This window comes from Zonotrichia leucophrys, chromosome 1 (genome assembly GCF_028769735.1).
Source record: "Zonotrichia leucophrys gambelii isolate GWCS_2022_RI chromosome 1, RI_Zleu_2.0, whole genome shotgun sequence".
In the NCBI taxonomy this organism is placed as follows: Eukaryota; Metazoa; Chordata; class Aves; order Passeriformes; family Passerellidae; genus Zonotrichia; species Zonotrichia leucophrys.
In genome coordinates, this window is record NC_088169.1 from 83189828 (window position 1) to 83217520 (window position 27693).

General features: G+C 37.6%; 1 protein-coding gene across 30 annotated transcripts in view; it reads right to left on the reverse strand.

Annotated features, from left to right (window-relative positions):
• DLG2 (discs large MAGUK scaffold protein 2) overlaps window positions 1–27693 on the reverse strand; it is a 990031-nt gene that overhangs the window by 372119 nt on the left and 590219 nt on the right. For all 30 annotated transcript variants that reach the window (XM_064719541.1, XM_064719525.1, XM_064719532.1 and 27 more), the window contains one exon: window positions 19515–19568. In XM_064719541.1, coding sequence (XP_064575611.1) covers window positions 19515–19568 — 54 coding nt within the window. The remainder of the gene's footprint in view (window positions 1–19514; window positions 19569–27693) is intronic.

Sequence of the window (27693 nt, forward strand, 5' to 3'; positions counted from 1 at the left end):
CTTTCTCAGCTTCCCGCAGTGCAAGCTTGTTATGATAGATATCTATAATCTGAAGCAAAATTTACATTTATAATGCTGAAATGTGAGGTAGTCATCTAACTATACTCAAGTAAGTAAAAACAGGCACGTGAAGGTCTTAATTCATTTCATCCTCTGCTAAAAACCTCAGGTAGGTGAGGTGAGTTGTGCCCAGACATTTCCTTTCACTATGTACAAAGAGAGTCTAAAAATGATGTGTGAAGTTAGGTGAGCACTTGCGTTAAATCTGTTTTCTCAGCATTTCTCCTATAGACTGGTAACAAATTTCTGCTTAAGGGATGCCGTAAATCTTTTATAATTATGCACCACTTAAAGGCCGGATCTCCGGTTTAGCAGCTTTTCCAATTGCTTTTCCAGGCCTGTCTGCACCTGTAACTGGCAGCACATGCCGGGCATGATATCCAGTAACTACTCCCACAAGCCCAACCTATAAGGATATCCACAAGGAACAACTCAATCTTATCCCTTCTGCAAAAGCCAAGAAACAGTGCTCTTGGCTTCTGTCTCTGATTTGGGACACTGCCACTGATTTTGGTGTCCCAAAACAGAGACATCAGAGACAGTTCAAGAGTGCTGTTGAATTCTTCTGAGAAAGATGCTCAACAGCACCTGTGACAGCAAAGGGCCACAGACTGCAGCAGAAGTGGGTAAGGGGTACACAAGATGAAGTCCATAGGAGGACACAACCAACTGCATCCCTTCTCCAGGGCACAGGAGCTGAAATCACCACGTATGTCATCCAGGAAGTTGCATTTCCAAGAGAAGAAAAAAGATACTATGGACCAGAACAAAATGTAAAAGTGCTACATGGGAGCAGATGCCCATGAAAATTTTAGATAATTTTGAGGACCTCTGCTGCACAGCCAACACACACGTGTAATGCAAGAAAGTTCTCAGCCTCCTGACCTTACATATGTTCATAATCCAGAGTGAGATGAAAGCACAGCCCTTCTTGAGTAAGTTACCAAAAGTTAATTAAGCCCCAGTGTTTAAAAGAATCTCCCCCAAAGGCAAGGTAACAGTTACCTTTCATTTAGAGCAGCACTCTAGAGGACTCTCCAAAACATTTGACAAGGAAAGAAAGAGAGAGACATAATGTAGGGTAACTATCCAGACTCCACCATTCAAGAGAGATTTCCTGGCAAACTCTCACTGCTATTAGAGCTCACTTACCTCTCTAAGAAGAAAGCACTACTCATCTTCAGTGACACTTACTTTCAGGAGAGTGAGAAATAAGAAACAGGTAGAGAGGTTTTTATATACAATTTTGTGAAAAATCTGAAGCCCAGCATACAGAATGACAAAGGAAGGACCTGACAAACTCAGATTTGTTTGTTCCTTTATGAAGACTCCTAAGTTTTCAGGAAGTTTCTCTACTGCAGTTTAAGGGTGACATAAGCAGGTGTAGTAGTCCCTTACTGAAAAATCAGCTCTACAGATTATGCTAAATCGCTGAAATCCTTGAGACAAATGTTCTGTTGGGTTTTTAATTTTCTGATACATATTCTGCCACTTCAATAATACTTCTTAAGATATTTTTTCTCATAATAACAACTGTAATTTGATATTATTTTTATTCTACTTCTGCAATTATTTGATTTGATGGACATGTTTACACTTCACAGGTAAACATTGCAGGATTCTTTCTTGCTATACCTCTATCCTACTACAACTGCATCCACCCAATAAGGTTTATATTTCATTACATGAATTTTAGTGGTAAGAACTGTATTACGACAGCAGCAACAATCTAATCAAAACATACAGTTTATTCAACTGCAAGATTTCAAAACCCCTGGATCTATCCTTTCTAATAAAAACTGCCATCAGAGCCATTTGTTATGCTAAGTCTTATTTTCAAGAAGAGATTGTTTTGCCTAAAAATTACATCTGTAGACTTTTATTTCAAGCAAAACTCATTTTAATCTTATTTAATTGGGTATTGTTTTTCAGAAAACTACAAGAAAGAAGACTGCTGCTTCTACTGTCATATGCATGGGAAGATAACTTCCCTAACATTGATTTTCATTCAACGTGCAAAATTTGTTCCTTTGGTTTCACCAGTTGTCTCATCACCCAAACCTCACCAGAATACAAGATTGCCAAATTCTTGTTGCACAAGTAACCTCAGGATATATTTGCCCTTCAGAAATTTCCAGTTGGCTGTGTAATTAAGATGGTCACAGATTCAGAGACTCATAGAATGGTTTGGTTTGGAAGGGACACCTTCCTCTAGACCATGTTATTTTACATTTCAGAAACAGCAAGCCCATTTGGTATCTAGAAAGTATTAAACAGCCTTTCACAATTTCTGTTTTGCCACAAAAGTCAAAGAGTGATCTTTATTTAGCTCTTTGATGACTCCAGATTTGGGTTATTTCTTTATTAATTGTCAAAGGAAAGCTGTTGATGTTCTTTTGATATTGCTTTCCAACACCATTTGAAGTTTCCTTTCTTACTGCATATAAACCTACAGAAAACACTCTCCTGATTTCTTTCATTCACGTGTGATGACTTTGCATTTTCAAGCTGTCCTAAAAAGGCTGCCAGAAAGTTTTTCATGCTAGTCTTTATCTAAGTGAGTGAGTGCATGTTATGGACTATTTATGCGAGATATCCCGCATGCATTATAAAATATAGTGCATAACTAAGCCCATTTCCTTCTTTTTACTCAGGCTTCCTTTAGGAAACAAGGAAAATATGCTAAATTTTTGAATCAAAATTTACCATTACCAAAAACTTTCTTGTTGTAATATGACTGTTCTGGTGAGAAGACTGAAGAGTAAAAAAACAAGGTTTTCAAAGAAATTTATACTTTATCAGGAATAGATCTTTGTGGATCCTTCCACAGATGCTTAGGAAGGACTGAACCACCAGCCACTGTACATCCTTTAGGGAAGATATTACCCTCAACACATAATTAGCAGAGCTCCAAGAAGCCAAATCCAGCTCTTGGCCAACACCTGCAAAGATCTGCAGTCATGATTAACTTGTACCCTGCTCAAAGGGTACTATATTCACTCATTATTTCCTTTTTAGATGTCTCTTACATCCTTCAGGACCTAATTTTTATTCACCCTCATCTAATAATTGTCACAATACTCACCCTTTCCTCTTTCTGCCTCCCTCAGTGTTATCCTGGCTTTTCTTGTTTTCATTCCCTTGGAGAAAATAACCATCTAGCAAGTAACCATTGTCACTCTTTGGTTGCTTCTCAAATTGCAATTTTATTTTACTCTACCCCACTTCTCATATCTTGTTCAGATCAGTAGTTTTTTCTTGTCTACTTTGAATCACAATCCCCGAGCTGTAATCACAACTTCTCATGTCTCCAAGTCAACCTCCTGATTTTAATTCCTTTCAGGTTTTTTTTTCTTCCTTCTTACCACCTCCCCAATTTGTTCTGTTTTTGTCTCACACACAGATGCACACACAAACACATATCAATTTAAACTTACTTAATCTAATCCCACTTCATCCAAAGCATTATTCATGATTAGTTTTCTATCTTTTCATCTTTTCCAACTAAACTTGAAACAATTTTCTCCCACGACTCCTCTTAAGCCATTCATACACTCCATGTTCCTTGATTCTTTCCACTAATGCTTCACCTGCTTTACCATAGTTTCAAGACCTTGTCAAAATAAGGGTTTCTTTTCTGGTTTCCCCTGCTCACTCCTCATAATCCTTTTTGCTATTCAGGAACAATTTAGATTTACTTATTTTTAGCTGCTTTGTCACCAGAGAGCTGGCACTTTGTACAGTATGAAAAAAAAAATTGATGACTTCTCCAAGGTATTCTTATTATTTTATAAGGTTTACAATGAGCCATCAATTTTTACGTCACATCTTTGTTTTGTCCATGATGGAAGCACTATTTTAAGTGTAAGCACTTGATATAGCTAATGCAAACTCAACACAAACTTCCTAGATTTATAAGCCTAATGCAGGAGCAGATAAAAGAAGAGATCATGATTTCAAGTGGGGTTCACAGTAAATGGAAGTGAAATTACATCTGTGTGTGAATTCTGTTTAGGTTGGCACTTCCACCTTGTATAAAATTAGTCACAAAGAAAGAAGAGTGCACAGCTCAGTTTTGGCACTTGCAACCTTTTCCCTAATGCTAAAAGAAATTAATATACCATCATATTACCTAAGTGTAGACATCCAAGTTAAGAAGTGATCTAAGTTTTGGGTTTTTATACAGGTACTGGAGAGAAGAATCAAGGGGGGTGATTTATGCTATGCATCTTAGCCTTTGGATGAAATTGTTTAAGAACCTGCTTGCCCACTGACTATATAGGGAAACTCTGGAATTCCAGGATTCATATCCTAAAAAAAAATATTTCTTAAAAAAAAACGACCTGGTGTTTGGAACTAGGTGATCTTTAAGGTCCCTTCCAAACAGTTCTAATTCTATGAAAATTCTTCATCTTTTTGTATCTTAAACTTAGAACACATATCAGTGCAGAAACTTGAAACAGCACATTCCAGAGAACTGGATGCAACAATTTCTTCCCATAAAATCACATTCTTTCTTGTTCATTCAGGTCATTTACTATACAGCTTCAGAAGTTCACAATCCCTGTGCCTCTTATTTTCTTCTGTGCTTCTGCCATTGCTGACACAGTAATATTTGAGTTATCATAAACACTCAGTTTGTTGGGTTCTTCTATCTCCGCTCTATTTCAGACTTGGAAGAAAATCTATCAAACCTTTAAAAAAATTTGAACAGTTCAGACATTTCTAAAAATTATTTTTCTGGTGTAATCTATCATTCCTGAACAATATACATAAAAATGGAAAATAGCTGTTGCTTGATTCACCTTATTTCATCAATGAAGATTATAAAGTACTTGTAAATTAGGACTTAAAAAGTAATTTTAAAAATGTTTAATACTTCACATTGCATAATTTGATTTTAAAGGTTGGTAACTGTAAAAGTGTTTAAAAGGCAGAAATTATTACATATGGATTAAGTTTCATTAATTTAAACATGAGTAATATATTTTCCTCAGTTTTAGGGAAAAAATCAGTAGCATACTAACTGGCAAAATTTTAGGCAAGGAAAGAACAGCACTAATTACATTCATTCTTTGGTATCCATGACATGCTTACATAGCCATTATATAATGAGATATATACAATAGGCATAATAGGTACACCATATTTCCTCAGTAAATAAATATACAACCAACATAATCTAATCTCTTACAATTTGCTCAACAGGAACATACTCTGACTCATATATTTGTGCCTAAAATTATCTATCAGTGCTTTTGCTTAGGCTTGAGAGTTAATACTCCTTTCACTGCTCTCTTGCATATAAAAAAAATAAAAATAATCACAATCAGTGAATTATTTTGGGTTCTTTTGTTCTTATGTATTAACTCTCGCACGAGCACTGAAGGCTAAACTCTACTGTCAGCAGCCCTGGTGCAATCCCACTGGTGTCACTGGGCTTGTACTGAAGCCTGTGTAACTGAAGTTGCAGGTACTAATCATGGGATGTAGTTACACCTGCAGGAGGAAGAAGCCCTGAAAGAGTCAAGGAAATGCCTGCACTAATAGTAAAAATGAGTAATAAGGAATATGCACACACATAAAGTACATGCACATTTATAAACCAATATGGATTCAACAGGACAAGCTTTTTATGCATGACTCAGGTGCTTTACAAGTATTTTTACAGCAGCAGAAGGATTTGCTGTTTCTCTTAAAATCTTTAGTGTATGTAAGGGAAGGGAGCCATAATCCTCTGCACTCTACTACTGAAAGCATTGCGGAACAGCTCCCTCATATCCAATTAATTTTGCTGTAGGAAAAAAAAAAAAAAAAGAAAAAAAAAAGGAAAAAAGAAGACAATTTGAATGGCTGAGACAAAACCAGTGGTTTTCTGCTCCTCCTCCCAAGCTCAAGGAAAGAAAACTGATGTAACTGCTGTTCACAGGGATTAACCATGTAAACACTGCGAAGAAGCTAACACAGCCTAACTGATCATTACCAGTCCCAATCTAAGCCTAGCCAATATTCAGCAAACTATCCCAAATACTTCTCAAGCTTTCTTGGTAGGAAAAATTGGTTTGCATCAGTTCAAGGGAATTTGAGTTTTTCACAAAAATTCTTTCAACTTAAATCTAAGGAGAGAGGAAAAAATCACTTTCATCCACCTTCAATCAATCTAATTTCTGACACAATAATGAAATATTAAACTTGAAAGTCACTCTGAAAGTAATTTCTATGCATTGCTGCAGTATTCTAAAAAAAAGATGTTATTTTCAAGAGTACCTATTAATGTATAACAGCAGAGACGAGAGAAGCTTTACTAAAGAACTGAGGAAAGCCAAAAGAAAACCTGAGAAAATTGCTGAGACATAATCCTCTTTAAAACAACACAAAAAGGTCACAGTGCTCTCTTGCTATAAGCCAGCAGTGATGAAAAGACCTATGGTACAAGAAATGTGGTACTCTAAGAATATTTTTACTACACTAAAATGCACAACTGCAACACAGAAGTACTCTGAAAATGTTTAATGTCTCGCAATACTACTTTAAAATGTCAAGTATTTCATCATCTGTTTCCAGAAGTAGAGTACATTTTACCAGTTATATGGAGTATCTTTATTACATTCTCCATAGGTTTCCTGACATAATGAAACCTTTAATTTCCACATCAGAGCTGAAGTATTTGGCAGCAGAGATGAGGAAAGTATTCCAGTTCCTATTTCAATAATATGCAATGAAGTTTGTGGCCATTAACAATCACAGATAAATTTGTGTACAAATCTTCTCCTGGCCATCAAATGCTCCAATATGCACAAGGCCACTAACCAGACATTTTACTTGCCATTACTACACTGTACATGCTCCAGTATGTCTGCTCCACAGAAAACTTATTTTTCAGGATTAAATTTATTTCGGCTTCATCCTGGGCTCATCACAGGAGCCATCAGCCCATCAAAGGTGTGGACACACATACCCCCAACAAGCAGAGAGGCACCAGGGCAGGTGGAGGTACCCTGGCAGAGACCCTTCCTCTCCCAGAGAGCCTCAGTCCCTGGCTCAGGGTGACACCCAGCACTGTGGGTCAGCTGGGGGACACCTTGCAGCCTGAGGAGCACATCACTGTCTGAGAGGCTGGGACACTGGCAGGATGCAGGGAACAAGCATCTTGGCATTGCAACAAGACTTAGGAGATGTTCAGGTGAGGAACGAAAGGTGTGGAAACGGGAAGAACAGATGTGGTTTAGGAGTAGAGAGGAAGAAGTACAAGAAAACAGAGGGGCAAGTGGATAAAAGGGGCCAGTCACATGTAGACAAGGCTGGTCAGTTCATTTCCCTGTCTGAGCCCTGTGCCTGCTGAGCATCTTCTGTCATGTCTTCTATTAAAGTCCATTTTTACCTATTTTCTTGGGTAAGAGGTTCTGTGTCTGTGGTACCAGCACCTGGAGTGCATGAAGGTGCCCACAAGCAATGGGTGATTGCCAGAAAACGACTCAATGTGATGCTAAACCAAGAAAAAATATATTTGCAGATTCATACTCGTTGCTATGTATCTCCTACTTCACCCAAGCAGAAAGATTAATGTGACAGGAAAAGCTATTCTTACAATCTTCTTGAATCATTCTTCACCAAGAAACAGCAGGGAAAGAAAAATGGCTAGAAAATATCTGGAAATACGAAACTGGTCTCAAAGTGTAACTGATGGAGGACAATATTAAAGCTTTAACTTTAGTAAAGCAGGGGAATTTCTACAAAATATAAACAAACTTCATTTTAGCTACAGCCAAAAACCAAAAATATGTGGAATTAAAGAACTGGGGAGAAAGTAAAGTATAATTTATTTTCTTTCAGTAGATCTGCATATAGAGACAAAGTTCATTGAGACATGATTGAAACAGGGATGCCCAATTCTGACCAACTGCCTTATTGGTAAGATCAGTCTCCCCAAGACATGAGGATGGCTCCTGAAGATTGGTCCTTATTTTGAAAGAAAGATGAATATCTTTCAACAATTCCAAGATAGACAGAAAAAAGTTTCACTAACTAGAATATATTTGTGTCCTTTGGCATGAAATTCAAATTCTTGGGGAATGAAAGAACATTCTCTGACTTAGTTTACAAACTAACTCCAAACTAGTACACAATGCTTCTAAAAGGAAATTAAAGACTATTGAAAGCACCAGCAGCAAATTATACTTCTCCTCTAAGGAAAGACCAAAAGGTCATATGGACAGTTGAGGACTTTCAGTATTTTTAGAATAAGAAAGAACACTACGAAGATACCACATATCTGCTTCTACTAAAGAGGAAGACTGTGGTGAAATCTATGTGATTTATCAACCTTGCACTGTGCACATTATTTGAAAATTAGCATAGCTCAGTAGTATCAAGATAAATGCACAGTGTGCCATGCACACATTTCCATCACCTTTGCAAAGCCTAGGTCCTGAATTTGGACATCAGACAAGATTACTTTTGTTCTGACCACATTAGCGCTCACTTAAGCTGAACAAAGAACAACATTCAGTAAAATATTTGCCAACATTCAATTGGCAATATTGCCAATATTCAGTAAAATGTTTCAGCCTAGCAAACTTAAAACATAACCTACTCAGCACAAATAATTTATGACTAAAAAGAATCCAGAATTTTAAACTCTTGTCATCTCTATGCAGAAAAACTTACAGGCGCAAATTACTTGACAACTGATTGAATACGTTAATGTGAGATACAAAAGAAATGCACTTCAGTTGTTATTTCTCTTTACTAATAACCTCAACAAGTGGAAATTTATCCCATGTAGGAATCTTTATTTTCTATTCCCTTCAAACTAAGCCAATTTTCTACACAAAATTATGAGGGCTGCAATATCTAAGATCAGGAAAACAGATATTATCTGTGGCATATTTGGGTTTCCTCCTCTATCCTAGGTCAACTAAGCACTGATTAAAAATGTAATTTACTATCAAGTCTGAGTCACCAGATCACTGCATTAAAAGTAGCATCAGGTTTTATTGTGTAAAATGTGGATTAGCAATAACTCACATTTCCAAAATGACTACGCTCACAATTTGCAACAGTAGGGACTTCACAATATTTGCTGAAACTGTGTTGAAGTTGTGTTAGTTTTACAGCAAGGATCAGCAAATACCTGGCTAATAATGGGGGAAAATATGAGCATTTAAATGGCTAACTTTGCAATTTTGTTAAAAGAGAATGGTGTTCCTTCGAGATCTTTTTTATACTGTTGTAGGGAATGAGTAAGAACGTACTCTTGCTATTCTAAAATTTGTAGAAAGTATCCATAAATAACAGGAAAATGCTGCTATGAAAAACACAGTGAATAATATTAAGAACAATACCTAAAAGATCACAAGTTAAGCATATATTTTCTATCCATTGTTATTACTGATGTTGCATTATGTGCTGCCAGGATAAGAACCTTGCCTTGGCTGAACTTTAACAGGTAGTTTACAAAGCAAAATATTCAACAATTCTACATATTAAAAAGTAAATATTGTTAAAATTACAAAGAAGAGTTCTTGTAAAACAAATTTCAGACATACTTCATCATAAATAAGTGAAAAACCCATTATAATCAAACCATCATGTGTCCAATAAGACATGAAAGATTTTTCTGTCCCACTTTTCATCTAAACAAGCTTTCTCTTCAATACCAAGCAGTCACTTTCTCTTTACTTCTTAGATTATCCAAGGTCAAAGGAACACATCTGTCTCTGACAGCAATTAATCGGAAATCCTCCAAAATGAAGTCTAATGGAAAAGGAAAGCTTTCTTCCTTTAGTATAATTAAAACCATTAAGATGATAACATCTGTGCTAGCTCTTCTTTTTTTTTTACAATGGCTTTCAGTAAAGTTCTGCACCTTTCTAATACAGTAAATACTGACCAATACAAGTCCCATTGTCTTGAATTAAAAAAAAATAAATCTATAAGTAGTTATTCACTTGCATTCTTTATGCTGTTTCCCAAATCACTTCAGAACTTTAACTTCACGACAAAGTAACTAAAAAGAAAGCTATTGCTATTGAAAAAAGCCATGTGTACTTGAAGAGCTTTATCAGCTTCTAATAATCACAGAATGGTTTGAGCTGGAAGCAACTTTAAAGATCATCCAGTTCCGATCTCCCTGCCATGGGTCTTAATTTTATACATACATACATATATGTATGCATATATTCTAATCAAGTATTTTATGAAAAAGACAATGGGCTTGATGGTTTAAGACTATGAATTGTACTATAAAAGCATATTTGGTTATGCTTGGCCACTGGATCCTTGCAAACCTACCAACTCAACTGACTTTAGCCTACTGCTACAATAACCAGTAAGGTTAGCTCTGGTAGCATAATATATAAAGACTTATACAAGAGGAATTACTAATTCAGGGCTAGGCAGAGAATGACAAAATCAAATTCAAATGACTTGTGATTTAGGTCAGGTTGGTCCATGTAATATAAGGCTGCCTTAGATCTCCAAGTGCTTCAAAGAACTTCAACAGGCATACGCTGCATTCTGCAGCACGTGCCAACATCACAGGCAAATTAAAAATTAAGTATAGATGGCTGTAGAGGAGGGGTGTGTGAACACCCACACACCCCCATGTTTATGGTATATATGATTTTTCTCAGAGTGATGAAAATAGCAGACAGGGCAATGCCTGGCTGGCTTACCCCAGCAGAGGCAACAAGGATAAGAATGGCCCAGCAAGAACAGGCTTTGCAAAAGGAAAGCACTGTACCTCTTTCAAGGGATTTATTACATTGTCACCCAAAGGACCCAATAGTGGGTATCCAAAAACCTGTTGGCAAAAGCAGTTTTTTGTCAAAAAGTCTGCTTTATAAATTTGAGAGTGTTAGAACAAAGACTGATAAATGCACACCCATGATCTGGACTGCAATGCTCAAGTACTTGCACTCCAAATCCAAAAAGCAGGAAGCATTACACACTCCCTATGCTGAGTCCACCTGAAGCCATGGGACAAAAATGAGTGCAGGACGTGATCTCTATATTCAATAAGCTCCTTTCTCCCAGTCTGCTAATTGCAACATTTCAAACATCCATAGAAAGAACTCCTTGATTGAACCTAAAGTCCAGCATTATTCATAGGCATTGAAAATGGACAGTATTACAATTTCAGATAATAGAAGTGGAATAATTAGATACATGACCAAGGGATTCATTTACTTGTTGGATTGGAGGTTAGTAACTCTTATTGGAAGTTAGTAACTCTACCTACATCCAGACACAATGAAGGCTTTTTGATTGTTTATGTATTAAAATACATAGCACTCAAATAGGCAATGCAGTGTTCATTCCTACAGAAAATAAAAGAAATCCCCTAAAATCATGAATTTATTTTACTTGAAAGTAAAGGGTTTTTTCCTTAATTAAAAATTATGTCTTTAAGAAGGCTTAAATATTAAAAATCCATTCATAATTTTAAAGCAAAACACATGAAATAAAAAATCACATTTTTGCTTCAGAATCACTCTAGCCCTTCTTTAAAATGTTTCTTTTTTAAACAGTATATTTTAAAAGAAAAGGTTTGAAATAAATTTATATTCAGGTAGAAAAAGATTGGGTATGAAATAAAGGTGAAGTAAATCCTAAGGTCCATTCTGTACTTTTGCTTTGGGTTTTCAGCAGTGGCAGAATATTTTTTTATGCTGTCACACTAAAATCCATTTAGGTCATCAGAGAGCAGGATGAAAACTTTTCCATTTTTGCGTGCTTAAGGTGAGCTGTTTTATATTAGTTCATTAGTTTTGTGTTCTGAAGAACCATTTTCACTAATGATCAAAAAATATTTTATAAACATTATTTAAATCAAGCCTGTCAATACTGCTGTTATAAAAGAAAAAAATATCTTATCCCACTGCAGAAACAATGAAATGCAGAATACAGCACTGGCTGCCAGGGCAAAAAAAATGCTGTGATACAACTGAAGGGCCAAAAGAGACAAGCCAAGCCAATGCAGCTTTAAAAGACTTGCAGAGAGTTCGACCAGCTTTAACTTTTCCATTGCAATGCATATTAATGACAGGCTGAAAGAGTAGTATGAATAATAAACAAAACTGCAGGTTAAGAATCTGGAAAAACTTAAGTCATTACAGATAATAAGGTGTGTAATCTGACTTTCAAGACTATGATCAAACTAATTAGGAAAGAAAAAACTAATTTATTCTGAAAAGTCAATGGAAAAAATATACATACCTACAAGATGGTATTTTAATATATTTATATATAATATTAATAAAAAAACCAAACTTCATGAGTTTCCTACTTTTGTAAAAATTCAGATCCTATAACTTTAGACCAAAATTTCTTTTTAGTCTTCTACTACCAATGTCCTCAAAAATTTGCTAATCATCCATAGCCATTGTTGTGGTTTAATCCCAGCCTACAGCCAAGACCCACACAACTGCTCACTCCTCTACCAGCAGGACTGGGAGAGAATTGAAATGATCAAAAGTAAAAACCTTGTGGGCAGAGATAAAGACAGTTTGATAGGGAAAGCAAAAGCCACAAGCAATGCAAAACAAGGAGTTAGTTCACTGCTTCCCATGGGCAGGCAGGTGTTCAGCCATCTCTAGGAGAGCTTCACTTGGGAAGACACACATCATTACTCTGAATGTTCCTTCCTCCCTCCTTCTTCCCCCCACTTTATACAGTGAGCATGATGTCACACCGCCTGGAGTATGTACCCCTTTGGTCAGCTGGGATCCCCTGTCCTGGCTGTGCCTCCTCCCAGCCTCCCATGTACCCCCCACTCTCTCACCAGTGTGGCAGCATGAAAAGCAGAAAAGGCCTTGGCTCTGTGTGAGCCCTGCTCAGCAATAACAAAACTACCCCTATATTAGCAACCATGTGCTCAGCACAAACACAAAAGAGTCTCATACCAGCCCCTGTGAAGACAGTTAACTCTACCCCAGCAGAACCAGCTCTGTCATATATGACATTTAACATTAATTATGTAAACACTTGCCCTAATTGTAAAAATATGTAAGGTCACGTACCCCCTCCAATAATTTTCTAAGTCTAGAATGCATCTACATTCTTATTATCCAGTAAAAAACCTTTCACTGACTGAACACTGACTGTGCTCAGAAATTGACAAAGGTTCCTCATACTTTTTACAGTCAGGTGTGGTAATGTGCTCCCATCCCCAACCTGTCTTTTATATTCCATTATGATTCCTGCTCAAGTAATAACCCTAAGTGGTGGTCAGTCATGGATGTATCTGGTCCTGACAGCTCAATCTGGCCCCAGCTGGGCTTGGGAGGAGATAGATATCAGCATGATAGGCAAGAACAACATTTGGCCAATACACCCAGCTAACCAAAATACTGGTCAATGTCCAGCTCAAGGCAAATTTGGAAGAAACTAGGACCTGTAGTCAGTACACAAATATGACTGTGACTCTATCACCTTACTCCATGAAGAGCAGACAGCCCAGGGCCTGGTGAGCTCTCCTGCAGGGCAGTGGGCTGCACACCCGGATTCCCCCTTGAGTAGGAATGCTCTCAAGGTTATGAGATGCTACATCAGATGGTTGGGAAGTGAATTGGGAATAAGCACACTGAAGCTTGGCAATCTTTCAGAAAGGATGATTAAACACTGGAATGGGCTGCCCAGGGATGTGATTGAGTCACTGTCCCTAGAGGTGTTTAGGAAAAAACTGGATGTGGCACTTAGTGCCATGGTCTAGTTGACTTTGTGGTTTGATCATAGGTTGGACTTGATGATCTCAGAGGCCTTTTCCAACCTAATTGATTCTGTGATTGCAAATATTTAATCTTTTAGACATCAAGCGCTGGCCAAGGCTGACACAGTCTGGATCCAGCTGCACCTAAACTCCCCTCTGAAAGGAAGTTTCCAACAGAATGGAGTCCATTCTGAACCTCATGGCTCAATAGGAAGATTCCCCCAAAATTCTTACTGTTCTCTATCCAGTAAATGCTCAAGTATATCTGGCCATTCATTCTTGTTAAACCACTGCTGCATTTACCACTGAACTTCTTTTATATCAATGAAATACAGATCCTTCTTACTCGAGAGTAAAGTGCCTGATTCCATCCACAACACCAGAACAGGAAGAATTTATTTTTCTTTTCAGCCCTTGTTTAGGCTTTTATGTGCCTCCTTCTAATGTGCTAAATCTAGGTCCACTGGCTGAATGTCAGAGAGGAAAGCTGAAATTTCGCAGAATTCCCCATTTTGGAATCATCCTGGCCCCCACACTGCCCTGCTCCAGGAGGGGCTGAGCTCACAGTGTCCCTAAGCTGGGATGCACCAAAACAGCTGCACAGCCCTCTCTGTGGCCACACTCAGGCAAGGGTCAAACAATACAAAGATTTGACTACAGCTCATGAAAACATAACCAACACAGCTTGAAAATTGCTTCTTAGGGACATGTCTTACATGTACCTTCACAGAACTCATCATAGACAGCATAGTTAGCAAATCAAACAAATAATAAAATAACAATAACTCAAAACTGTAATAATACAAAAATAATAATTTAAAAGAACAATGTGAAACTGAACAAATATGAAGAATTCATTGTGACTGAAAGGAGAATAAAGTACATATTCCTTAGATCTTATTGCTGTGACATGATGGCAGAGGAAGGGAATAACCACAGTACCTGAGTGAACTTCCCTAATTTTTTTGTTAAGATGAAAAGAAAATAAAATTCCATCATAAGATAAATAGAAAAGCTCCCTTCAATTTCCATAAGTGATGCAGCAAAGACAGCCTTATAGCTACTTTTAACTCAACTATGCAGCTTTTTGGAAATGAAAAAGAAATAAATAAGGCCTATTCTGTGCAACACAGAAAATGAGATGATTCATATGTTATTAAATTAATAATTCTCATTATACAGAGAGATCTAAAATTTACAGCAAAAGAATAGAGAACAAACAAACTCCCACAAATGTTTAATTGTGTTTAAAATGTCAGAGAATAATTCGTTTTGTACCATCGAAGCTTCCTATCAAATTTATTCCCACGTCCAAAGCTTGGTGAGCCAAAGTTTTCAAATCACTGAACCTAGAAACAAACTTAATTAACTGTTTCTTCTGCTATTTTCTGCAGGCCCAAATTATAACAGAATAATAGAATAAGGCTTTTCTTTTGTCTCATCTAAAAAAAGCATACTGATGAAAACCAGTCCCACAAAGGATTATTTTTTTTCCAAACTATTGAGTTGAAAGGTTTGAAGAATATCAACATTTGCAAAATGTTTAATAAAATGATTTTAAATGATTAGAGGGTTAATGAGACAAATCACTTAGTTTACCAGTTGTATACCAGCTGTACAAAGGAAATTTCTCTCAGGTGGACCAGTGCAAAGATGACATGTGAACATGCTTTGTGAATGCTGACCATCACTGTGAGAAGTATCTCCCAAATCTCAGGAATTTTTGAAGGAAGATGGCAGAGAGGATGAGCAGAGCTGTTAATGAATTGGAAATGCATGGAGGGTACATCCTGTGAAACAATGACACAGGTTGTGCCAACAGCCTAATGAAATCATGAGAAGTCTCCGTCCAGCATGTAACTACACCAAAAATAGCCTGACCTTATTTAGGGATCTGCCAGGTTATCAGTTGTGGCTAGCAATTACAGAAAAAAAACACCATTTTGATTCAAAAATTGAAAATCAAGTGCCTAAATTTAGAAACAATTTCTATATGGTATAAAACTGATGACTTAATTTTGTTATAGTAAATGCAATGAAAATTACTGTTATTCAAAAAAAATAATAAAATAAAAAAAAAATTTTTTAAGCAGCACGTTTTTTTGTGCAAACATGTGAGTGGCCAGTATTAACTAGTTGTCATGAAAAGTATCTTAGAAAATCCCAACAGTCAGAAATCAAAAACAAACATGTCAAAAATTTTCTTGAGATATATCACTTGCTTATGTATTCCCTTGTCTTTTAATTCTATTCACAAAGTTAATTTAGAAATGGTGCTCAGATTTGTGGAAGGCAAATTCAATCAAAAGAATTCAAGGACAACCATCTAAGACTAGAGAAAGACAAAAGTATGAAAAAACCGAATGTAAATGTTAGAACCATGACCCAATTAGGACGATCTGAAAAATTCTTGTTCTCCCCATCCAGTCTTCCTGGACTCCAAGTGTACTTTAGCAATGAGAGCTAAAAGACAGGGATGAATAGTAGGAATCTAAGATCACTATAGCCCCAGGGAATAGCACTTCTGGGTGTTTTAAACACTCCACAGTTCTGAGAGTGGACCCACATCTTACACCAAGGCTCCTTTTAGCTCTGGAGAGAAAATACAATCATTTAACTTGGCTTCTCTGATCCATTAAGTAATTTTTTTCTCAGAGCGTTACAAGTTTATTTTATGGCAACTAAAAATCAGTAGTGCCTTTCAGAAGTGCAAATACCTAGGTAGTTAACTCTAAGGATACTTAGGCATTCACCAAAGACATTCCCAGGCACTTAGAGTCTTCCCCATGCATGTCTGGAAGTCCTAACAGTGCTGAAAATGCAGCTGTTTGACACATGCTCAAGTTTCAAAATAATAATTAAATCTAGCTTTTTGTTATCTCTGTATTATCTATTATCTATCTATATTATCTATTATTTCCTGTAAAATAAATTATATGATGATGGCTACACTAACATACACTTAACTCATCCAGTTTGGAAGATTTGTCTCTGTATTTCCAAATATTTAAAAGAGACAAAACTCCCCTAACACCCCAAGATGTTATGGGCTGTATTACAGGCCCCACACAATACTACAGGCTGTTTGGGGCTTTGCTGGGATGGGGTTTATTCTCCACAGTAGCCTTTGTGGAGCAACAATTCAGCATGTGGCTGAAACAATGCTGCTAATACACCATCATTTTGGTTATTGCTGAAGAGAGCTTGCACAGCATCAAGGCTTTTTCTCCTTTCAATTTTACCCTTCCTGCCCCAGTAGCAAATTGGCTGGGGGTAGGTACAGGGTTTGGAGGGGACCTAGCCAGGAGAGATGACCCTCCATGACCAAAGGAATAGTCCATATCCCATGGTGTTCTGCAGCAAAAGCTCAGGGAAAGAAGGAGCAAGGGGGAACATTAATGATTATGGTTTTTGTCTTCCCAAGTAACTGCTATACCTGATGAAGCCTTGCTTTTCTTGCTAAACATCTGCCCGCTGCTGGGAAGCAGTGAATTAATTTCTTCTTTTGCTTTACCTGCACATGCAACATTTGCTTTCCCTATTTAACTCATTATCTTCTGCTTTTTTATCTTTATTTTCTACTTGATCCACAGCGAGAGGGGTGAGAAGGTTGTTTGGCTATTGGCCAGAGTCAATCCACCACATGCTGTCACTAAATATGCATTGGGAAGGATCCCTGGACCAGGAGGGGATGCACACAGAAGCAAATGTGGATCTTGCTCAGTGACTACAGCATCACCCTTGCAGAGGAAATATAAAATGAAACCAAACTAAATTAAACTGCATTACTCCTGAGAGCAAGAAAGAAAACACAGGTCTCCCACCCCACTCCCTCAAATATGAGTTTGGAGGAAGAGGTCATTTGCTCATGACTTGGTTTTGTGTCTTATTTTAGAGAATGTTCAAACATACAAATCATGAGCAGAAGAAAATGCCTATTTGTAAAGCAGAGACCCCAAGCTCTGTGGGGCACTATGGTGGCCTGGGCTCAGCAGACAGGTCAAGCTGAAGTGCCTCTCAGTGTCTAGTGTTAACTAAGTCTCTCTGCGCTATATGGTGCTGCTGTGTCCCATATCTGAGAAATAACTCTTCCCAGGCTAGGAAGAGCAAGGTGACCAATTCAGAGTTGTCTATTTCTACAGCAAGCACCTTCTGTTTGTTTATCCAGTTCACATCACATGTTGGAGACTGAAATAGCCCACAGGCATTTTTCAGCCTATTGTCAACATTTCTCTTGAATGTCTTTGGTCATTTGTTCTTTATTATTTAAGAGAAAGGACCTCTAGTACAAAAAAAGTGGCATAAAAGTGTGTAAGTATTGATAGGATGTGTTAAGGGAATAAATCATATTGATTGAGCATCTTGTCACTGGTGTAATTGCATCTGTATTTAGGAATTCTAACACCGTAGCTGCAGCGGATCCTGGGCACAGGTCCAGTGCTGAAAATGAGAACTGGGGCTCACAGTGTCCCTCCTGGAAGACTAGAAAATACAAAGTATAAAATGTCTCATCAAAATACAGGAGAACAGCCAGACAGACCTATTGAAAGTGAGACCACAGCAGATGGTTGTGATGTTAGGATGGAAAACTGAGACAGAAATTATAGGAAGCCTTTTAAAAAAGCTGCATGCAAATGAACAGAGAAATTCTATTTAACTTTTTCACCCTTCCCAATAGTTCATATTCCCATCAAGGGACTTAATTCTCTTCTGCTTTAGAGCACTGTCATTCTTCTAAATTGCTCTTGGCTGTGATCTTTACCTGTGCTATGCACCATAATTTCTAAGTTTTATGAATTGTCAGTAACAAACTGGCCAGGACAACCCCTATTAAACTACCTCATCAACAGTCTTCTGAAAGCCAGAACTCAGCAACATGATTGGTGTAGGTAGATAAATAATTAGGCTTATACATTGGTATCATAAGAAACAGATGTGGATAAAACACGACAGATGAGAGACATTAATTAGGAGCTTCAAAAAGAGAACTAAGATGATGCAAAAAGAAAGATTAGATACTAGCTGGCTAGCTTTGTGCTACTTGCTCTTCTTTCCTCCAATCATTTAAGCCTCTTACTCTCTTTGTTTTGTGTTTTTCTATGTCCTTTATCTTCAACTATAGCTGATTTTACAGTCTAAGCAACAATAATACCAAATGTTTGCAGAAAAAACAGATTTTTAAAAATCTAATAAAAACATGCATTTATTTTATGATGATCTGTTTCCTAGAAGTCATAAAAAAGAAGAGACATTAATAGGACAATATTAAGTCAATTATTTTGAGCTGTTATTTATCATGAGTAATTTCCATCTACAAAAGAAGGACAGAGAGACAAATGAAGGGATACTGCACCACTTTTAGATACACTGTGCATCCAGGAATCTTTCTATTACACTAGCAGGGTGTGCATGGCTCTAAAAGCAAATACTCATGTTGCTGGTAAGGGTGACAGCCTTAAGGAAATCACTTTTCATTTTTTCAAAGAAAGACTACTTTTAGTAAACATAAACTACAAATTGGGTGTATATAATAAGCTGTGATTCACCTGTGTTTCAATTGCACCTGTGAGTGCAATTGTCATTCCCAATTTCTTTTCCCAGAAAAGAATTTACTATATAACCATAAAAGAAATTATTAATTGCAATATTTGTTTATAAGGTAACTTCTGTGCAATACCAAACAGAATTTCTGTGTGAAAATAAACCAACTCTACATATTTATAAAAAAACCTTTAATACTTACATAAGGGATTGTGTCCAAAGTGTCTGTGTTGACAATTATAGGGGCAGGGCTTGCCTGAAATGGAAAAAAAAGAGAAAATAAATTTAAAGACCTGAAATTCATTAATATTGAAATACCCATACCTATGCATTAAGTTAAAAGCCCATTTTCCCACTGAATTAAAATCATACAACAGTATATAACTGTGGGTACTTGCTCAGTCAAGAATGAAGGAAATAGATTCTCAGCCTACAAACCAGAGCTCACTTTCCTTTTAGTTTCTCCAGGCTTTGGACCACATCCTGAATATATATTATCCAGTTGTGCATTTTTTAGTAGAACTGTAAGAAACCTGATGTATCAAAGTTTCAATTAGGGGATATTGTGGTTGAGGGTTTCAGCTTCAAATGAACCTGACAAATCCACCTCTTGTGCTTGAACCAAGATGATGAACTGATCTTTACAGAGGAGAAACATTTAAGGCTTACACTACTTAGCAGTACTGTATAGGATATGTATAAGCACATATATGGTGATATTTATGTCAAAGGTATATTGTGCTGTATATTTTTATATATAATTGGCATGGTTCATATACACTCAGCTGAGGTTCAGATTGAAATACAGGACAGTTTAAAAAGACCTGAGCATCTGCAAAGCTGCCCCACCTGATCTTCAATTTCTTGATGAAGCTCATATCCAGGGTTGTTTCCAACCACCTGAACCTCTTGCTCTTTCCATTCTGGCATTCAGTGGTACTGAGTCAATGCCAAGCTCTGATATGACCCAGCTGCATAAGCTTGGCTCAGCCTCTGGAGAAAACCAGGAAGTTTTGAGATGGTGTAAGCCAGAGGCAAGCACCATCAGTAAAACGTCAAACTGAGGCAGGACTGCTGAGATGGGATTGCTAACAATCAAGGACTCAAAAGGACCTACATGTAGTCAATGCAGTACAAAGAGTGATGGGAGGCACCCTTTCTCATGCCTACTTGGGCAGCAAAGACTCTTCCGTCACTGTACTGGGCTGATGAAAACACTAATGCTTAGCACAGTAGCTCACTAGCTCTATTCATCTGCACTGTGTATTTGTCGCTGAATGACTGCACTTTAAACTCGTACAGACTGCAGGGTCTCTTTGTGCATGGCAGGCATGCTGGAAACACTGATCCTATTTCTGTCATCAAATATTTACTGTGGGATTTCAAACCTTTGGTTGTTACCAGCCCAAATTAGGAATGTGACATTACTGCAATAATTCAAATAACGTGAGAATAACACAGTTTTTGTGCAGTCATTCAAGGATAATTCTGCTTTCAAAGAAATGTTATATTACTGGACAAAAGCTACTGCTGATTAATGCCATGATTTCTATACAACTGTGTAACTGTGAATTAAAATTAAATGCATACAATTTGGTATATCTTCATCTCATAGCATGGACCAGTGTCATGGTAAGGTATTATTTGGTATTAAAATACATAGTATCTGAAAAGATATTATAGGCCCATGCCCTGTTATTCTCATTGTGTCCCAAAAATACTGGACACACTGAAGTGATAAAAGCAGAAGGCCATATGATTATAATATCTTAGCTTTAGGCATATGGAATATGCCTATAGTTGTATTATCACTGGAGGTAAAACAAATTATTTGCTTTTTAGAATAACAGTTTTTACTTACACTAATATTTAGCTCAATACACTTAAAAAATGATACCTTTGCTACAGGAAGAATAAGCTTGGCAATTTTTTACAGTATTGATTTTATCTCCTTTTTATTTTTACCTACTGTGTTGGCCTATAACCAACAACAACAAAAAAAATTGCCATTTTCAGAATAAAAGCATCTTTCCACTGATGATTTAAAAAAAAGTATCTACTAAAATAACAAAAATCTTTCAGAAGTCATTCTCCAAAGCATTCACCCAAATCTCTTTAACCTATTAAAGAACAAAGCCTTTTATCTATATCAGATTTTCCTGAAGTAAAGCTAAAGAAATCAGAAACAAATGTGGGAACACTTAGGACTGGACAGAGTACTCCTGGTGCAGTGTGACAAGGGGATGAGATGTCCCTCACCCTGCTGCCCAGGCTGGAAGTGCAGCCCAGCTTGCCATTCCCCCTCCCTGCTGCAATGGCTGACTCATGTGCACCTTGTTGTCCTCTCTACAAAGCTGCAGCTTAGCCAGACTGTGCCTGGCTGGGACTGCTCCATGTTTTATTCTGTCACGGGGAACTCCTGTATGTTCTCATTGAACTTGGTGAGGTTCCTCTCAGCACATTTCTCCTTCTCCAATGTTCCTCTGCAGAGCAGGGAACAGTTCAGTGTATGATCTGCTCTTCCCAGTGTGGTGTTAGCTCAAACCTTGCTGACAATGCTCTCTATACAATCATTCTGGTTATTAATGAAGATAAACAGAATTAGCACCTCTATCAACTTTGTATGAGCACCACAAGTAACTGAACTGCTGACCACTGCTCTTTGGGTCTGCTGGTCTAGCCAGTGTCCCACTCATCTTCTAGTAAACCCATACATTTAGTTTCTCTCTTATTTGGCTATGAAAGAGAATTTGAGATGTAAACCTTGCCAAAATCCAGGCAAATGACATCTACTGATCTTCCCTCATCCACAGAGCTAGCAGATTTCACATCACAGAAAGATGTTAGGTTGAAAAGGTAAAATCCAAACACTTGTAAACATTTGTAAACTGACCTCCCTCTTTTTAATCACCTCCCTCTGTCCTTCGTGAGCCTTGACAAAATGCTCTGGAGGCCCAGACCATGGACACTCACCATGATGCTTCCATTTATTAGCTTCCTAGCTAATTCTGATCCCTGGGTTATCACTTGGTCCATCACCCCTTCCATAGGAAAAGTCTGAGCACTGAAAGCTGCTCCTTTGAGTGATGTGATCCTTTCGTGACTGGCTCTGCTGCAGAGCCTGTAAAGAATTAGTTATCAGGCCAGTGTATCACTCAGGGTTCATTTCAACATTGTGCTTACTGTATTCTTTACTGACTGGAAAACTATACCCAACTATCAAGCTGATGATTTGCTGCAACTGGGGCATTTAACCTGTTCAGACAGACAGGCATGAAAAAATGCACAGCGCAATAGTTTCAGATGGTGACTATAAGCACTCACAACTGATATCAGTACATTTGCCTCCTCTGGTCCTCCTGTTCATATCTGGGCATGTGATTATGTGTGTGTGTGGGACAGTGCTTCCTGTTACAACTTAACTTTTTAGGTTTTGGTTTGGTTGTTTTGTTTTGGTTTTTGGGATTTTTTTTTTGGGGGGGGGTATTTATTTTGGTTTTTGTTTTTTGTTTTTTTTTAATAAGAAATATGATTTAATGGAAACATCTTGCTCCTGTCTCTCTGATATATGGTAATTCGAAGAACACTAACCTCCTGAGCTGCAAAATTGCATTAAAGTGCAGGAAATGGAGATTATTTCATTAGCTGGGCCCTGTTTGTAGCTGATGCTTTAAAGTAGGAGATTTCAATCATGCAAAGTTCAGAAGACAGTTTGCAATCACTGGAGAGAGCCCTAAATACAGTGCTAGCCATGGAGTACACCACAGAATCAAAACAGTCCTGTAACCACCGTGAAATTACTAAAGGGATGAGTATCAACGAGGAGTCCAAGATTTTGCTTTACAGAATAATGTGTCTGTATCTATGAAAACATGACTTGAAAACATACCACACTGGTTCACCAAATTCTCAAAAAAGATACTCCGGTATCTCTGTACTTCTAATGGAGAACATGGACAAATCTATGAACCAGTATTCATCAACAGTATTCCCAACTGTGCATGAATTAACAAAGGCATGCAAAAACATATTTAGATTCTCTTGAGAAGCTCTGCCTATAGTGTCTTTGAGATAGCACTGCCTCTTATCTCTCAACCTGTATACCTACACAGATCTATATAGGCTTTATCCAGGCTTCAGAGTGGTTGAGAAGAAATAGCTTCCTGGAAGAGAACTGCTTTATTTCCAACTCTGTGCTTTGACCTCCTCTGCCATCTTGACCAAGACACTGAATCACAGTTTACCAAGTAAATGACACTTTACCAGCTTTTCCCAGATGCAAAATAAAACCAAGCCAATCACCAGAAGTGTGAGTATTACTGAGTGTAGTAATTGAGTATTCCTGTTTTCCCCATTCCTCACTCACTCCCCTCTCCATCCCAATCCCTAGCTCTACATGAAGTATTATACTAAGCTGACAGTGTTCTGTGCAGTCAGACTTACAGCTCCTGCTCCCTGCATGAACCTTCCTCCTACCCTTGACTGCAAGCACTGCTTTCAGCTGAGCCATCTCTGTGCTTTGAAAAAAGGCATCCCACTGACAGCTGCAGTGAAAGACGGGCATAGCTGAGACAAAACTTGAATAGCTTTGGGAAAAAAAGTAAAAATTGAAGATTTTTCCTATTCTTCTTCTTAAAGGACTTGAGTATAAAATGCTTTGCTTCCGCAAATGTATACAAGATTGTTCTGCTTGCTTTTCTGCCAAAAGCACAACTTAAAAGCAAGACAGAGTAAAAGCACTTGAAGCCAGTAGAAACAGAAAAAAAAGGCACATGGTTCGTGAACAATTACTCTGCTGCCAAATTCTCTACAAGTGTATGGTATGACTCATACCTCTCAGACAAGGTGAACTTTCCCTCTACCATGAATGCTAGCATTATCCTGGTAGACTGGTTTTAATCATACTACTCACAGTTTTAGAGACTATCCATATTATACTGGGTTGCTTTCTGCAGCATTCATAAGTCCTTGTTTTAAGTGTTCCTACTATGCAGGACTATATTCAACACCAGACCACAAAATCATGAACATAGTTATGTGGCCACTACTTTATAAATCATAAGCACAACACATCACTTCTTAACAAGAAAACAGAACCAAGTACGTCATCATTTTGAAACTGCCCACCTATGCCTATTCGTAGCTGCACTTTTAATTTCATAGCATCAACAAGATTGGTAATGACCTCTAGGATCAAATCCAACCAATAATCCAGCACTGCCAGGTCCACCCCTAAACCATGTCCCTAAGCACCCCACCTAACTGGATTTTGAACATTTCCAGGTACACTGCTTTTCTAGGCAGCCTGTTCCAAGGCTTGACCATCCTTTCAGTGAGGACTTTTTTCTTAATATCCAATCTCAAGCTCCTCTCACGCAACTTGAGGCTGTTAGAACTCTCTACTGCTTTTCTTGTTAAGCAATCACCATCATTGCCTACATTGTTACATTTAATTAAACTCAAAATAAGTGGGTGGTGAAATTGAGAGTAATACAATTGCGCATGTATTACCATTTGAAAAATAAGTTGAGTTGTCAGTGGCTTATTGCCATCTTGTGCAGACAATGAACTCTGGCCTGTATATCAGAGTTAAAGGCTCATCTTTCCAGGCAATCAGCCCTAAACTCTGAAACACTCTCTGAAATATACATTTGCAGTTTTGTATTACTTCAAAATGTTAGCACTTTGTGTCTTAATAATACAAAGTAGAGCAGTCCCTATATGTGTACGAATAGGGCATGCTGCATCTCTCAGATACGCAGTGTAAGACTGCTTAAGGCCTTAAGAAAGTGATACTGAATTAGGTTAAGTTCCTGTTTTCAGGAGTTTCACAATTGCAAGAAATAGATTTACATTTACACACAATGGCAGGAAAGATTAAATGACAATTAAGATGTCAAAACAGTAATTCCCTGGCATGCTATGAGGCCTCAAGATCACAGAACACACAGCACCTTTTGTCATATTTACCACTGAATTACAAACTGAAAGACTAAAGGATAAAAAGACATTTCATTTCTATTAATCAGAAAATGTAAAAGATAGAGAACCTCTTTGAACATCTAAAGAATGACTTAGCAGCAAACAATTCTACCTCTGCTCTGAGACATAAAACAGAAGTCAAAAACAGCTTTGCTTGCAGATCGCAGATGCCATGAAAGAAGAAAAATGCCTCAAGAAATCCTCAAGACCACTCCCTTTATATATAATGCAACCTCATACAAAGCCATTTAGTTTAAATGTAAATTGCACTTTTCAAAGGAGGCGGCCTTATTTGCAGACATGGAGTTTTACATTGTTTTTACCTAATCTGTAGGAATAATTTTCTATTTAAAGCAGTATTAATTTGCATTATTAAAAAAACCCCAAAACTCATACACAAGGAAAATTAAACATTTCTGTTCTGTGTGGATTCGGAGGCTATCAGAGGGATTGAGAAGAAAGCACCTAGTTTATAGTTGCTGAAGTTTCCCCTGTAATGACGTTACCAGTTAGCAGGTTGAATTAGCAATGATTAATGTAACATAATTTTTTCCCCAGTATAAGATCTAATGAAGGACATAGAAATATCAACGGGAAAAGCTCTCTGGCCACCGGAACAGGCTCCCCAGGGAAGTGCTCACAGCACCAAGTCTGGCAGAGTTCAATAAGCATTTGGACAGTGCTCTCAGGCACGTGGTGTGACTCCTGGGGATGCCCTGTGCAGGGCCAGGAGTTACACTTGATGATCCTTATGGGTCCTTTCCAACTCAGGATATTCTGTGATTCTGTGCTAATACACATGAATGCACACAGACTCAAAAGAGACCAGAAGAAAAGCATGCATCTAGATTTCAGGCATCCTATTTGACCTAGCTGTGTGCTTTATTTTTTTTTTCCAGCCTCAGTGTGCACAAACATAGAACTCTTTCCAGAGGGAGAAAAATAAAATCAAAATAAAATTGCAGCTATTTCTTTCATGGAATCCTAGAATCATTTATGTTGGAAGAGTTCTAAGGTCATAGAGTCCAAATGCTAACCCAGCACTGCCAAGCCCACTACTAAACCACATCCCTGAGTGCCACATCTACAAACACTGCAACACTTTCTCCAAAGGCTGAGCAGGGCCAGAGGAAAAACAAGCACACGTGTGATCCCAATACAAACAATGGAGGGGCTGGATCTGGACTGCACTTGCAACCTAATTATGGTATCTTCTCATATTTGGCTTTTCTTCCTTTCTTTCAAAAGTCAAGGCTGCCTTACTCACCATATGGCTTTTTATTTTTAACATCATGGTACACTAAGCTTACAAAGAAGTCATCCAGCATCTTATTCTGTTACCTTTTTATATCATGAAATACTTGAAATTTGAGTGTAACATTTCTGCATGGAGTTATAAAAACCCTCCTCAAAAACACAGAAACAAATGGACTAAAAATTATAATGCAGATGAAGAGAACAAAAAAAAAAAAAAAAAGAGAATACAAAACTAAACGTGAAACAGGGGAATTACTTTAACAAAATTCAGTAACTCTTAAAGAGGTTATCAGAACATGCATCTTAAAGAGTGAAACACCTGCTTTCAGGTTAATCTGTTACATTCTGCACTGTGAACAGGAGCCCATCAAGAAAGGAATCAGTGCCAAAGAGTGCTCATCTCTGCTTATCAAGGGCAGAAGTCATCAAGGCTTACTGGTGTCAGAGTTAAAACTGTCCACAGAGACAAAAGAACAGGAAACAGAAAAGTTTTAGAGTTTGGGAAAGGTCCTAATAGCACAAATACCAAAATCAAGAAAGATCTAGTTTTGGCACTGAAGTGGCCATGAGGAGGGTTGGGATTTACTGTGGTCCATATAATGCATCAAATTAACTCATGGATTCTGGCTAAGTATGTACAGAGGCAAAGCTATTTTGCCAAAGGTTTTCACTTAATGTATATACATTTAAGTATACAGGAAGAACTTAAAGAAACAATCTTGATTTTGAATATCTGCAATAAACTGCAAATTCAAGTTGGTCTGTGCTGGAACAAAGAATGTTTTGATTTTTATGTCAGTGAAAGTAAACTTCTATAATGTCCTCTGGAAAAGTTTTAATTGATGTCCCAGAGTGCCCCTTTATGTCCCAGAATCTCTAAGTGATGAATAAAATTAACTAAATAATTCCAAATATATCAAATATATATAGCTTGCCCGACAGCTTGTTTCAAACCCTAAATCACTGCAGGACCACTGCACTCACAGTACATCTGTTTAAAAGACAAACATCCATGTCTGAAGTGCAGTTATCCAGGGCTCAGGGGGAATCAGCTCTTTTACATGATTTAGCTTCATGTGGTATAAAATGCATTTCTCAGTGGAGATGCTCCGCTACATAAATTACAACTATTTGGTACTTTA